We start from the raw sequence: 14,597 nt of genomic DNA, 5'->3' as shown, positions 1-14,597 counted from the left end.
AATACTTGCTTAAAACTAATATGATCTACGACTCTGTAAAAACTACACAAAGTTACTTATGCAACAAAAATAAAAATGTAGAAACTATCAGTGAAATTTACAAACAAAAGTTTAACATTAAATGTTTGCCATTTACAAGAATTGCAATTGTTAAACTGCACAAACTACATTGAGCAAATGTAACTCAATGCGTCTCCATTGAATTTGTTTGTTATACGCTGAATAAAACACTTGTAAATCTATCCATGCTGTATAGAGAAATTTACACTTACCGTTGCTGTACAATAGTTGGAGTTTGTAATGTATCCCATTGTTAGTTTTTTCACTGTTAGGTTCCTGAAAATAAGCATTTGTTTGGGGTCAGATTGGCATTATTGTGGTGCTGAGAATTTCATTTTTGTCAGTTTTTGTAATTTATACGTTTGGAAAATGCATGCATTTTTGTTGTTATGCATGTTTTCTTCCCTCAAACGGAAATGTATAAATGTGTATGTTTTATCCGGCAACTCTCAAATTTGGTATTTTTGTATAATAATGTGAGAAGTCTTGTCAGTAATGTTTCCCATCACTATATAGCGAAACTGTGTGTGTGCATTTTTTTCTGTGATATCCTCGTTAAAACCTCTTTTAAGGCGCACGTGTTTTCCCAAGAACTAGCTCTGGAAGTTTTATGGTGAAAATTCAAAGCAGTATTCCGGAGTGGCGCTTACTTTCTCCTTTTCCACAAAGTCCACAAAAGCTGTCCTTTCGATCTCCACTGGTTGTCCCTGTCTGTCATAAAGCGCCAGGACGAAGTGGAAAAAATTGGATTTTCTGAGGTTGGATGGCGGCTGTTTCTCATAGTGCGCCCGTGCCAGACCAACTCCACTGCGGGCAAAAACAAGACACCAGTGTGGGTTAAAACAAGAGGCATACACTTGAGATATAGATGCAGATAGAATGAAAACAGTGGAGATGGGAGAATTCTTGATTTGTCACTTAAACTGTAATATGATGTAATGAACAGGGGAAAGCGGCGAAGAGGTGCATGGGGAGAGTGTAATTGATACATGGCATATTGGGGATTTAGGGGTCGATCTGAGAAATGCATTAAAAATCGGATGATTTGGCAAACGTACCTCTGGGCGGCCGTGTTCGCATCCACCACCCCAGCCGTGTGCATCCACGATCGGACCGAATTCATGCCACTGCCCAGCGGTTCCTCTTTCATAGTGGTCCCCCCTCTTGGTATATTTTCCTGAATCCCAAACATTAAAACAGTTCGCGTGCAACCCACTTCCAGCCAAGGAGATGAAATGAGATTGTGAGCAGGGGCGCGTCGCTCCTCCAAGAGACCCTTCGGATATCAATAAGAGTTTGTTTGTGATTTGTTGAAAAGAGAAGAAGGAGGGAAAAAAGCACCCGCGATTCTCAGTCCTGGTTCCTTCTTCAGTCCGTCCTGCGTTGGCACCACATGAACGATTCGGTGCGTAAAGATTCTCAAGCCTTTCCAACAGCTTGTTTGGATGGACGGATGGAGATCCTCCCGTGAAAGAAGCAAAAGAAGTCGCTCGAAAATCAGGGATATTGTTGCTCTTTCTTGTTTTAATTCAGTTAGACATTTCTTCTAACTTTGTATTGTAGGTGATGCGCTTAGCTTGCTGTCATCCTATTACAACGGCATCAAAAAAGGCTTCGGGACACTGCTGAATCCACCACTTCTGGCTCCAAAAGACAAATAAACGCGTAAATGATCACCGTGGAGGTGTTCCCGGACACGGGAGAGGATGATGAGGGGCCTTTAGCGCGTCTTTGCAGAATGGATGGAAGCATACAAAACTCAACCCTCTATCCCCCAGGACTGGAACCTTTCCCGGGAGCCAAAAACTCCAGACCCACGGGATCCACGCTGTCAGAGGATGACGCGCAAGTGGGCGTGCCTTTGACCAAATATGGAGAGGTTTGACGCTTCCTGTCGTTGGGCTTTAAGCTTGGACCGTGAGTACGTACGCGAGTAGAGTCACTGCTGCTGCTTTTCGCTGTGATTTCGCTGTCCCTTTACATGAACAGCATGTCAAGTTATTAGAAAGGAACAAACATTAACGATAACGAAAGTCCTAGAAATACAGGGCACCGCATGGAAACTGGCCTATATATATAATTTTTTTTAAGCTGTCAGTGATGCACCTACTGCATGTGGGCTGTTCAGATTAATCTTGATGCAAGTTTATAGAGTGCAAACGGGGAAAAGAGAGAGAGAGATAAGGTGGAAAGAACTGACCACCCATCCGCTCGGCCCAGAGGAGGGGCAGTCGCAACTGTTTTTGCTATTCATAATAAAAATCTTACTGGACCATTCGTGTCATGCTGTAGTCACAATACCATGCAAATAACAGGGCTAAATACCCTGGATGCCTAAATGCCAACGCGTTGCAGGGAAAGCAAAATTTCGAAGTATGCAATGGATAACCTATTGATCACTTTGCACGGTTTTATCATGTGATAAAGTGGCTGCAACTCACTCCCGAAGAGGAGTAAGGAGTACTGGCATTTTAAGAGTAGATGCTCCTTATACTAAACACCCTTCTCATCTGCATAATGGCGTAGTGCCTGTCTTAAATTATAGGAACATGAACTTCTAGATTATAAAAGACAGTTTTCGTGCGTGGAGAGATCCGAAACTCCCAGTCTTCTTGCGTACGAGCTCGGGAAACGCGTTAATTTTGTAAATGATTGCAGAATTACATCCGAAAGTGTGAAAGGACTCGGGGGAAGCATTGCGTCCACCCTCTCCTTCCATGCGCTGCAAGTAGGATGTCTTTTGCAATAAAAATGTTATAAGTTATCACGACAAAACGGCTCGTATTTTCTTTTTATTTTCCAAGGTGCTGGTGTTTGTGTTATTGGCAGGATGTGCATGCATGTTAATATTTGAATTAATGGGCGAAAATGGAAGTCCGATGTTGGTTATCTGGGGACCCTGTGCGCTGGAGGGAGGGATGGATGGACGGAGAAAGGAGAAGAGAGATGTGTTTTACAGAGCAATCTATTCTGCTAGTGTTGGGGGTTAATGACTATTGCCAAAGATAAGTGAATTATCTAAGCTGTTGCTCTTGCCTCGACTCAAAATCCATCACATTGCATCGTCGTCTAATTAAATACGTAAGTAATAAAATTATATTTTACGATAATTTAAGATTGATATGCTTTTTCCTTTAATTCGGAATGATTTTGATCTATGCATACACTTAATGCCAAATGTAAACTTTAATGTAAATCTTACTGTTCAGTAATCGCAAATGATAATTATTATGTTTATTTATTATGTTCACAAACGTGCTGTGTATGTGTATACGCGTTTATAATTATTGTTATAAAAATTGAATTTTAATTAAAATGATATGTCTGATAATAAATACATCTAGTAACCTTTTATGTATATTGTCAAAATGTAATTTGATATCTTTTTGTTTGATGGTTATCATATTTCCTTAACCATTAGTGAGGTACTCTATCCATCTAACTTATAACATAATAAATATTTCAGGTTTGCTAACTGAAGGCCTAACCTACAGTTTCTCTAATACAAATTACACACCAAAGCGATTTCAATCTGATTACCAAATTAGGGTTTTAAGGGAAATCCCTTTAAATCTGATACTGTTGACCGGAGAAGTTCAACAATCCCATCGCGTAGGTAACGATCCCGTCCTAAAAAGGAGTTTTAAACCTTATTTGACAACAAATGCAGCTGCCCCTCTATTTTGGAAGATATTAGGCGAAAATGAATGCAAATCTGTGTTCAGAAGCCATCTGGCCGGAGACGGCAGAATCAGCTGCTCGCCTGAATCCATCTCGGCTCATTTCTGAGGCTCATCTGGACCCCGGAGCCAAAGCGTGCAAAATGCGCTCTTTAATTCACCAACTTTCACTTTAACTCCTCGACATCCACAAAGCAGCGTTTGAAAATAAAGTGCGGCACAGAAATCTGTCAAAACATTTTTTTTTAAAATGCACTTTTATTCAAGAACTATTTTAATTGCGTAATGCACATTAAAATTATTTGGCTGCAATGAGGTTCATACGTCAGTGTTTGTTATGCAAATAAAATGTCAAGATTAAAATTGTAGCTAAAATATCATTGGCAAAATTTTAGTCAGAGTAAAGCATTTAGCGAATTTTTTTTTAATTAATAACAACAACAACAATAATAATATCAATAATAACAATAACAGTAAAACCTTTATTTATTTATTTCAATTATTTAATGATTTTAAAAATAAAATAATTATATGCGTTTAAATATTTAGTTTATCTCTAAAATTTGTCCATGTGTACGGTGCGGATTTAGCTCTATTCTGTCTGGCCGTGTTAGATCTTATTTGGGGAGATGTACTAACAGAGAGCGCGGGACAAAAGAAAAGTTAGTCATGCAGAAGGTGTGTGTGGGTTTGAATAAGATTTGTTCGGCGTTGCCAAGACCTCCCGAAGAAACGACCCTCCTCCTCATTGTGTGTGAAGTGTTCCTTTTGTGTGAATTTACGGGGTGAAGCTCCAATGATCCCCAACAAATTTGCATTTAAATAGCGACATCAACCGATTCGCGTGCCACACACCAGTGGCTTTCCCAGATGTCAAGGCAAAGTCAGTCAGATGGCCAGTGCCCAGATGTCCTCTCCACGCATCATACCAGCGCACCACGAGCGCGTAAATACACGCGGATTTTCCTATTTGCATCTTTGCGCGCGGCCAGATCATTCAAAGCCTATTTTTAATCTTAAACGGTGTTAGGCAGAGAGGGCACCTGCAGAACTCCAGAGAAACTATAGATGATGCACTGAAAGCCCTGGCTATGATAAAATTGGTTGGAGAGGGTGAGATGTCACACTCTGCACCTCGATCGTTGTGTTGATAGGGCCTGTCTGTCTCCAGCATCACAGAAAAGCGTTGACATGTGCGTTTGAGCTGATGCCGGCATTGACACATGAAATTAAATTACCAGTGCTGAGATTCCTGTCTGAATCTCGTGCGCGAAAAAACGGACAACTGACCACTCAGAGCGCGCGTCATGTACTAATAGGCGTGAACTAGCTCATCATAACTAATCTAACAGATTCTAACACCAGTGCATGCTGATAGATGATTTGCCCTCTGAATATCAATCTAAGAAATTGAAATGAATCGGCCAGCTCCAAACGTCCCCTTTCATCACAATATGGTCTAGAGTCAGGCTGGTTTTAAGCACCACAGTAAAAAGCATCTGTCTGGACTTGGTGTGGAAACAAAACGAGTCTGTTCACAGCATCAACAGGGAGTGTTTTTCTCGCTATGAAGACATTGGATTTCGTTTCAAGTGTTACATTTCATGTCCACAGAAAACCAAGTTCTCTTATACTAAGCCTCGAAAATAATTTTACATTTGCACTATGTTTATTTAAACGAATGGGAGAGAGAGAGAGGGGATCAAAGATGCGTAAACGTCAGTGCATGACAAACAGGGCGAATCAATCATTCGTCGTTGCATTTTTAAACTGTTGCATATGTTCTGTTCCCCTTAATCATGACAACGAATTACATCGTTAATGATCAGAAAAGGGAAAAACGAGGGCAAATAAAATGTTGATGAATTATGTGCATTGATGCTAGAATCAAGTTGCAATTTTTGTAGTAGTTTATTGTTGTTTCTGAAGCTATTATATAAAGTTCTGTTAAGAAACGCCGATATTGAGGGTAAATAAGTACAATTAATTATGCATAATTTAAAAAAATTAATAATCTTTAAATGTGTACTTAAATTTAACTTTTTCTTATTCAAGATTTATAACGGATCACATAAATGCAAAAAAAGCGTTTGCGAATAAATACTAAATGTTTATATTGTAAAATAGAAAAATAATATCCAAAATTATTTGTTTCTGTTTTTTACAATATAACCATCAAAATGAAAATAACGAATTTAAGCATTAATAAATATAAAACAGCGTTAAAAATTTTATTAAAATTATTTTCCAGGGAAAACTGTAAGGATTTTGGTGGAGCGGCTTTTAATCTTTTAGATAAATTTGATAAAGAGCGCCTCCTTTCGACACATCTGTAGAACAGCGTTTCACTTCGATGTCCAATTAAATAAACGAGAACTCTAAGCAATAGTATAATATCGATTAAAGTAGAGCCAGTCAGTATCTAATATTTTCTTATAAAATACTGTTATTATTATACCCTCGTAGAGCATTGAATATGTTTGTGGAAATAGCAGTTGAAGATACAAAACCCAAATTAAAGTTAAAACAAGGCTTTGTGTTATAAAGTGGTTTGCACAACCTTATTTCAAAATTCCCTAATTACTGACTGAAGTGATTTTACTATAAGATAAATAAATTAAAAAAACTTTAACGCATGCTTTTTCAAAGCGTACATTTGAAATAAATCATATAAATACGGAAACCCTGCAAAAATGCATTGCATAGTGTAACACAGGTTGTCGTGTCCAATACCTGCTGATGCTTTCATTTCCAGACACAAAGAAATCTATTGCATTACAAAATGTAAGTGCAGCAAAACGCATGTGTTATTTCTCGGTGAACAGCTCGTGCTGAGGGCACCTTCACTGTGAAAACAGGTTTCGATTAGGTAATTTTAGATATTGTAATTGGCTTTAATTAAACATGTATCGCGCTAATTAACTCAGATTTTTGCTCAACCGCTGGGACTCTCGTGTCGGCTTTGATACAGTCGAGCAGATGTCCCAATACAACTCCAGTGACAATTAGAAACTTCAGCTCTGTAATCTCTGGAAATAACTTCAAACCTTATATGCTGCCTGACGACATTAAACAGGTCACCATGCATTGCGTAGTTTTATTTAAATGTTTCACATTAAGTGTGTTTTAAATTAACCAACCAAGAATTTAAAAATGTATTTTGTTATTTAACTATTGATTCATTTTTACGCTTCTTGATATTTTAAATATTATGTGGTATTTATAATAAACTTTTTTACTTTAATATGTAGCACATTATTATTATTACTATTATTATTAGTCTATCCAGTAGCATTTTCGCACTAAAGTTCGTTCTTTGTGTAACAAAGACAGTGATCCACACTTCCTGATTTTAAATGAAAACAGCAGAACATGTGAAAATGGGCTCGGTTATGTCGAGGGTCTCGGTTGCCATATAATAATTAGCATTTTTATTCTGCTGTCGAAATGAAGAGAGAGAAAAAAGAGCCCGAGGCGCAGCTCCAGGCTACACCTATAGAAAGAAAAGAAAGCGAATAAAGGACGGAGAGCCATTCTAGACAATTAACATGTAAAATATCCTGTGGAAATGGGGTCTGAAAAGAGACGGTGTGGGTCAGCTCCACCTCATTGCAGAAGATCTTGTAAAGTCGCGTGATTAAAAAGTTTACCGGAGTAATTAACGGTGCGCGGGCGGCAGCTGCACCTGCGCGCCGGTCCTCCCACACAGAGACGATGATTTAAAACACTCAAAGTATATTAAAAACCTCAGTGCAATAAGTTTGTCACCAGCAGCACGTCCTTGATGAGACGTGATTGACCTACTTTTTGCCATTCATTTCCACAAATCAGTGACTCGTTAGGTGGAAAACGAGCTTGAACATCTGGTAACCGAGAGGAAGAGCCACTGGTCTTTTTGGGGCCTTTCCATAGGCACCCAGTCACTTCTGCCCCTGTAGGTGAGACAATCCCAGAGATTCCTGGCGTGGAAAATAAGCCATTATGTGGTGCCACTGCCCCACCTACAGGCCATATGGGTAAGAGAGACCCTGTCAGCAGGTCAAGTGGGCTACTGCATCTGCTGAACATAGAAAAGAATAAAATATTGCAAATGCATAGCAAGTAAATTCCTATACAAATACAAATGAATGGGTATCTAGAGATGTGCATGTGAAAACTCAGCTAATGTCAATTTTTGTGATCATACATAATGTAAAGGACATTCTTTGAAATATAACATTGATATATTTAATATTGACTGAGTAAGATCATATCAAAAATTTAAATCAATGAGTGACATTAGATCAAAATTAGATCATAAGCCTGCATTTTGCAAACATATAATAACAATACAGAATTAATTTGTATAAAAAAATGTGAAATAATCTTTTAAAACTATTATAGCTTCTCTACAGAGGGCATTTAAAATATAGACTGCCACTTATTTACAGATTTATGTTTTTAATCTGTTTATTTAATAACATTTTATGGGTAAAAACAATTAATTCCATATACAAAAAAAATGCTATTTTAATGTGTGTTTGTGCTAATGGAAATTTAATTTAATTCAGCAAAGATCTGAGCTAATGTGTGTGTTTGTGTGTGCTAAACCCAAAATGTGAAATTTAGCAGTAAAATGCATTATGACACTATAGATATTTGTGATTGAAAATGCAGGCCTGTCTGCATGCAAACGACCGCATTATTCTCGTTCACTTAAGCCAAATTTTTCGTTGTTATTAAAATGTAGAGAAATTTTCACTTAATTGCACGTTATTGTCCCACATAAGGGAACCTGTAATATAATAGGATTGTTAAATGTACTCCATGATTTATCACTTGGAAGTTCCTGCTATTTCCTGAGTCCACATCATCCAAACGCTCCCCATGACAGAGTCAAAAAGGTCAAACCCTATGAAATGAAAACTACGAAGGAAAGAAATTGAAAATGTGAGAAATGACAACTCGTACCACAGAGCGGGACTGTTAGTGACTGCCTTGCTGTATCAAAATGAAATTCCCCAGCTGCCAGGTCTAATAGGGAGGGTCAACAGGTCAAAGTTCGCACAGCCCCTTATTGCTGTGTTACGTTGCAGTTTAAATTCCCAGTGGCACAGCCGTAAAGGTGCACGCTTACTTAGAGACGTGTCTTTTACGTTCACGTAGCAGCAGGCCAGATTGTATCCGAACTGCGTTAATTATGTAACTTTAATACTTTTTGCTATTATAGCCTAATATACTGCATCAATATGCTTGCTGCGATATACATCATCTCACATCCAAATATACCAATTCTTATTTTCACAAATGAATTCATTCAAGAATCTATTTGAAAGGCAAACGAGTGCACTGAATAGTGAACAAATGGCTTTGTCTACATACAGACTGAACTAATGAAAAGTCCCACGGCTGTCGAGATCCAAAGGCTGTCTGATGGAGTGTGTGTGTGTTTTATGCCATGTGGGGATAACTTCTGTGGTTTCTACTGTATCTCTGCCCTGAACAGATTCGCACAGTTTCATTCTAAAGATGCTCAACGCCGCCTACGTGCATAACCGAACCTTTAATCACGGAGGAAGCAAGCAAACAACCTCTTTAATGATATTCCTCAAAAGATAGAGATGAAAACAGCTGCTGGAGTTATTTATTTCCTAAAAACAGCATTTTATGCATTTTTAAGTGCGACACTAAACATCAAGACGTGGGTTCCTCGAAATTACAACATGACCACCCTCGGGATACATTACACTCGTATATCTAAAAGGGACCTTTATAAAAGGAACGCTGCCACTCCAAACTCCAAAATAAACACGGCGGATAAAATATGCTTTGCAGGGTTTCAAAAGTCTAAAGACAATTAGTTAAAATTAAAAATATTCTAGTTTAATAAAAGCTAATACTACACTGTAAAAAATGTCTGTAGAAATTACAGTTTTACTGGGTATTACTGGCAACTAGCTGCCAGTAACTTACTGTAGATTTTACATTTATGTTATTTACTGCCAACATTTTGTTCAAAGTTAAATGAACATGAAACATTTTTTGACTTTATCTTCTACAGTAAGTTACTGGCAACCAGCTGCAAAATTACAACAAATTTTTTACAGTGTAATTACAATATTTGCATAAAAAGTTGATCAATTTTGCATCTTTTGTATGTTGAGCATATACACAGTATTTTGTTTTAAAGATAATATGGACTCCACAAGTTTGTATAAAACCTGCATGATTTGACAAGATGCCCCAGAGATATCTTGTGTACATAATAAAAGCATGAAATATTTTCAAATTGGTTAATGTCTGAAATCAGCTTTCTTCTTTGTTTTATATCATAACAATTATCTGCTTTGCTTGAGTCAAAATCCTGAAACTTAAGTGCAAATAAAAATAATCACAGATTTGGACCAGTGGACCCCCCACTTTAGTTCAATACACATTTCTCTGTCAGTCAAAGTTAAATTAATATCGAATGTGGCTTGTTACAGTTTAGAAGATTGATTTCTATAATGGAAACACGAAAATGCCTCCGCTATCAAGTTCAGATGTGCGGTCGTCCGATTAAAGAGATTTTCAATTGGTGTTTGTGGTACTGTAAAGCTGTATGCAGTAGTTTTGGCAGATGCTGTCATACACAGTTTGAGAACTGAGAACTTCCAGCAGATATCATGGAGAGAAAAAAAAGGCAGAAGAAATAAGAAAGAAAGTCTGCTCAGATGGAGAACGTGAAGATCATATCGATGTGTGAACTCTACATTATTAACAGACACAAAGATGAAGATGCAGCTGTGAAAAAAAACAGTAAACGCTTAAAAATAAGTGCTGTCAGATCTGTAGGGACCACGGAGGTGAAAAAAATACAGAAAGGTTTAAATTAAACATCGAATTGTAACATCTGCATTCGAAAACCTTTTACCCCCAATTTCACATGCTTCGTTTTTTTTTATTTTTATGCATGTTTGTGGAACTTTTTAAGGATTGCAGGTGCTGAATTGCACCACTCAACTGATTTGAAAATGTAAGGGAATGAACAACGACGTGATTGTGGTGAACACTTTGCTTTCGTGGAGCCGTCCCAGTTTCCAGAGCAGTTCTGTGTGGAAGAGGGTGTGTTGGAAACAGCATATGGAGGGCATGTTTGTTAGTGCGGTGCTGATAAATGGATTAATTGGCTAGATTAGGCTGCCAAAGCTTTGATCAGAGAGACCGTGCAAAGAAATGTGTTTATTATAATTTTGTTCACTGAGCTGTAGCATGGGGTAAATTTGCAATAAATAAAAACGAGTTGTTATTTCCCAAATTGGTGCTGAACATAAAATCAAACAGAGACTGACTGTTTTTCCAAGGTAAACAGTGGAAGTCACTTTTAGGTTATTTTGGAGAGCAATGAATCAATCAAAGGTGAATGTTTTATAGATGCATTTAACAACTGAACTGGGCCATTTCTGATTTGCATTGACTTTTATACAATATCTTAAAATAAATGTCTTGTCATTTAAGAGGGAAGTTTAGTGTCAAACTGTAATATGCTTTTATCATACTATAATTTTATTAAATATTACTTTCTTAAACCTAAAAACATAAATAAATGATCATGTGATCCAGGGTAATTTATAACCTAATGAGATCTGCATATGTTCATTTGTATTTTTAACCAAGCTTTGCAAGAACAAAATAAACAAATCCTAAGTAAATATTAAAAAACGACATAATGACTACATAACAACATGTTTATAAATTATTACTAAATAATATTAAAATATTAGTAACTACGATTTAATTTATATAATATGCTATCTATCTTCGTGTCTCTGCTTATATTCACATCACCGAAAGTGATGTAAACAAACCCACATCATGTGAGGTAAATGAGACAGAGTAGGCTAACGTTATGACACGTTATGTCCTTCAGAGCTTTCACCTCAAGTCGTATTTACTTTATGGCATAGTGACGCCTAAACTTTCGATTGTAATTCGTATTATTATATTTCAGAACTATACGCGTGAGTTTCACATTTAAAAAGTGAATTTATATAAAAACCATCGCTAATACTTACAAATAGCATTTGCGCAATTGTTTTATCCGCCAGCGTGACGTCACTTCCTGGAGACGGATGTCATCAAGTGGCTATTGCTAATTATTGTATATTCAGTATTTTTATCTAATGTAATGAAATTATTATTTATTAACTCATTTTAAAGTCTTATATATGTATATAAACTTTTTTAAATTGTTATATTTTAAACAACTCTTGAAGACAGCATAACATTTGGTCACATCTTCTGTTTTATTTGATATTTGTCTAGTTAAAATATTTCAGTATTAAAGGGGCCATGGCACAATACTTTTTTAAGATGTCAAATAAATCTTTGGTGTCCCCAGAGCACATATGTGAAATTTTAGCTCAAAATACCATATAAATAATTTATTATAGTAAAATTGCCACTTTGTAGGTATGTGCAAAAATGTGCAGTTTTGGGTGTGTCATTTAAAATGCAAATGAGCTGATGAAATTCAAACACTGATCACAATGATGGCGGTTTGTTGCAATTAAAACTCAATTGTGCTTTTCTCTGCACTAAATGGCAGTGCTATGGTTGGATAGTGCAGATTAAGGGGTGGTATTATAATAATAAGAGCTCCTTATGACATCATAAGGAGAGCCAAATTTCAACAACCTATTTTTTCATGTGTTTTCATGGTTTACCAAAACTAAGTTACTGGGTTGATCTTTTTAACATTTTCTAGGTTGATAGAAGCACTGGGGACCCAATCATAGCACGTAAACATGGAAAAAGTCAGATTTTCATGCCATTTCCCCTTTAATGATAAGTGCAAAAAAAAACTTATTTTGAGAAAGACTTAGGCTCATATATTACGCCCATAGGCAGATTCTTGTTTGGCCCTGTATGCGTATTTCTGACAAAAACTCATTACCAAAATCTGTCAACACAGCAGTATTTAGTTTTTTTTTTATTAAACCTAAATGCTATCTGGACTATACTTGCAGGTGTTTTTTAACATTTACGCTGGTTCAATTGTATATTTCAAGCTAATCAGCAAACATCCAGCAGCATATTTATTCCATTTTGGCTGCTTGAGGTAAACAAAAAGATGAAAATTGAATCCATGCGAGTGTGAATCGACGGGGCTGTCATTGCCGGGAACTGTGAAGTTTCCTCTCTGGTAGAACAGCATGTGTCTTAATTCCCTTTACCTTTCGATGCATCCCCAGGGGACACCGAGCAAGTTCAACCCTCTTTGACTCAGATTTGATTTAACCTTTAAAGCCAGGTGCGCTGTTTCCTCTGTAAACATCTTCCAACGTATTTACAGCGACTGCTGCGTGGATACAAACAAAACAGAGGGGCTGTGAACTCGGCATGCATTATTAATCTATAATATGCTTTATATTCTTTATCAGGAGGGTGAGAGAAGATAAAAAGGGAGCATTAGGTGCGTTTCCTCCCTTCTCTTGCACACGTGGGCTTCTCTTCCTTTTGTTCACTATACTCTTCTGACATGCAACCTGCCGTTAAACAGAACGAGAGAGGCCTGTGTTTTATGTCTATGTGTTTTATGTGTGTGTGTGTACGTGCTTTAACACTTTCAGCATTTCAACTGTTAGCAACTGACTGACAGGTCGACATGGCAACCCTATTCTACATGCTTTCATGGCATCATGTATGTTGTGCGGGTCTATGGGGAACGCTTTGAGCGCCTGGAGAACTTCGAGCACTGTCAAGGCTCACTAAGAGCCGCAGAGGTGATGGAGGCTAAGTAAAGATCCTTAAAATACACCGGCATCAGTTGTGCTGTTGTTTTTCACTGAAGGGAAAAAGGTCTCGGCGAGGTCTCCGCTCCCAGGAGAATGTGCAATGCAAAGAGATGTGGCATTCAAAAATAAAAGCCCATTTTTACATGATTTGATGTGTGTTTCTTTCAAAGCAGATGTTTGCATACTTTGTGTCGTAGCTGCTTACACAGGAGAGATAAAACAATAAAACTCATTGAAAAAACATGTATCACCTAAAAATTTTATTCACAAAAATCTAAATAATTTTAAATATTAAAAAAGCTGTCACTTATATTTATGAAGCATTAATATTTTTTGGTATTAATATGTACGTTACAACATTAAACACACAAATTACTGTAACGCATACATACTGTAGGCTTTATAAGATAAATTTTTTAAAGTGAATTGTGTATTGTGAGTTACTTTATTTTTCCACTGCCTTTAATAAATAACAAGAATGACAATCATCAAAATCACAATAAATTTTTATACATACTGTATGTATACTTTTATTTCTCGCTGGACATGTTTTTGTTGTAATATACTCTTATGATGCTTAGTTTCTTGTATTAAAGTTAACTGACCTTAACATCATGCTATAAAGGCATTAATATTTGATAAAGGTGTCCCAGGCACACTATATGATTATGTTCCACCCATAAATGATTCCCAGCATAAAACTAAAAGACAACTTGGGTGATTGTTTTATATGTTTCAAGTAAAATGTTTAAGCAATAAAGCAATCCTTTGTGTTTCATTTAAGAAATCTTAATGAATCTGATTATTTCACCAGATCCTGCATCCCACATTTTCCTCTGAAGATGAATAAAACATTATTGGTTAAAGGTTACACATTACAATATCTCTCTCTCTTTCTCTCTCTCTCTCTCTCTCTTTCTCTTTGCGATGGGATATTGATTCGATTAAAATTAAATAAATAAACAATCCTCGTAATCCCTTCTAGATCTTCAATTTATGAAAGCAATCTAACAAAAGCCTCAAAATGCATATTAACAGTGGGTGAGATCATCACGGGTTGTGACTTTAAACGGACAGATCTTAAGATTTAGGACAAAGAGCT

At 36.8% G+C, this 14,597-nt stretch overlaps 1 protein-coding gene across 16 annotated transcripts in view; it reads right to left on the bottom strand.

Moving 5' to 3' along the window:
- ebf3a (EBF transcription factor 3a) overlaps positions 1 to 3,360 on the bottom strand; it is a 94,617-nt gene extending 91,257 nt beyond the window's left edge. For 4 of the 16 annotated variants that reach the window (XM_055176653.2, XM_055176667.2, XM_055176655.2 and 1 more), the window contains exons 1-3: positions 1,119 to 3,359; positions 711 to 867; positions 273 to 336 (exon numbers count right to left, since the gene is read on the bottom strand). In XM_055176653.2, the coding sequence (XP_055032628.1) occupies positions 273 to 336; positions 711 to 867; positions 1,119 to 1,252 (355 nt within the window). In that variant the 5' untranslated portion in view covers positions 1,253 to 3,359. Of the gene's footprint in view, positions 1 to 272; positions 337 to 710; positions 868 to 1,118 lie in introns of all 16 variants that reach the window. The other 12 variants (XM_055176657.2, XM_055176659.2, XM_055176658.2 and 9 more) reach the window with 6 other exon arrangements.
- Between the last annotated feature and the right edge of the window lie 11,237 nt (positions 3,361 to 14,597).

The sequence above is a fragment of the Misgurnus anguillicaudatus genome, chromosome 4 (genome assembly GCF_027580225.2).
Source record: "Misgurnus anguillicaudatus chromosome 4, ASM2758022v2, whole genome shotgun sequence".
NCBI lineage: Eukaryota > Metazoa > Chordata > Actinopteri > Cypriniformes > Cobitidae > Misgurnus > Misgurnus anguillicaudatus.
This window is presented reverse-complemented; position numbering and strand designations above follow the sequence as displayed.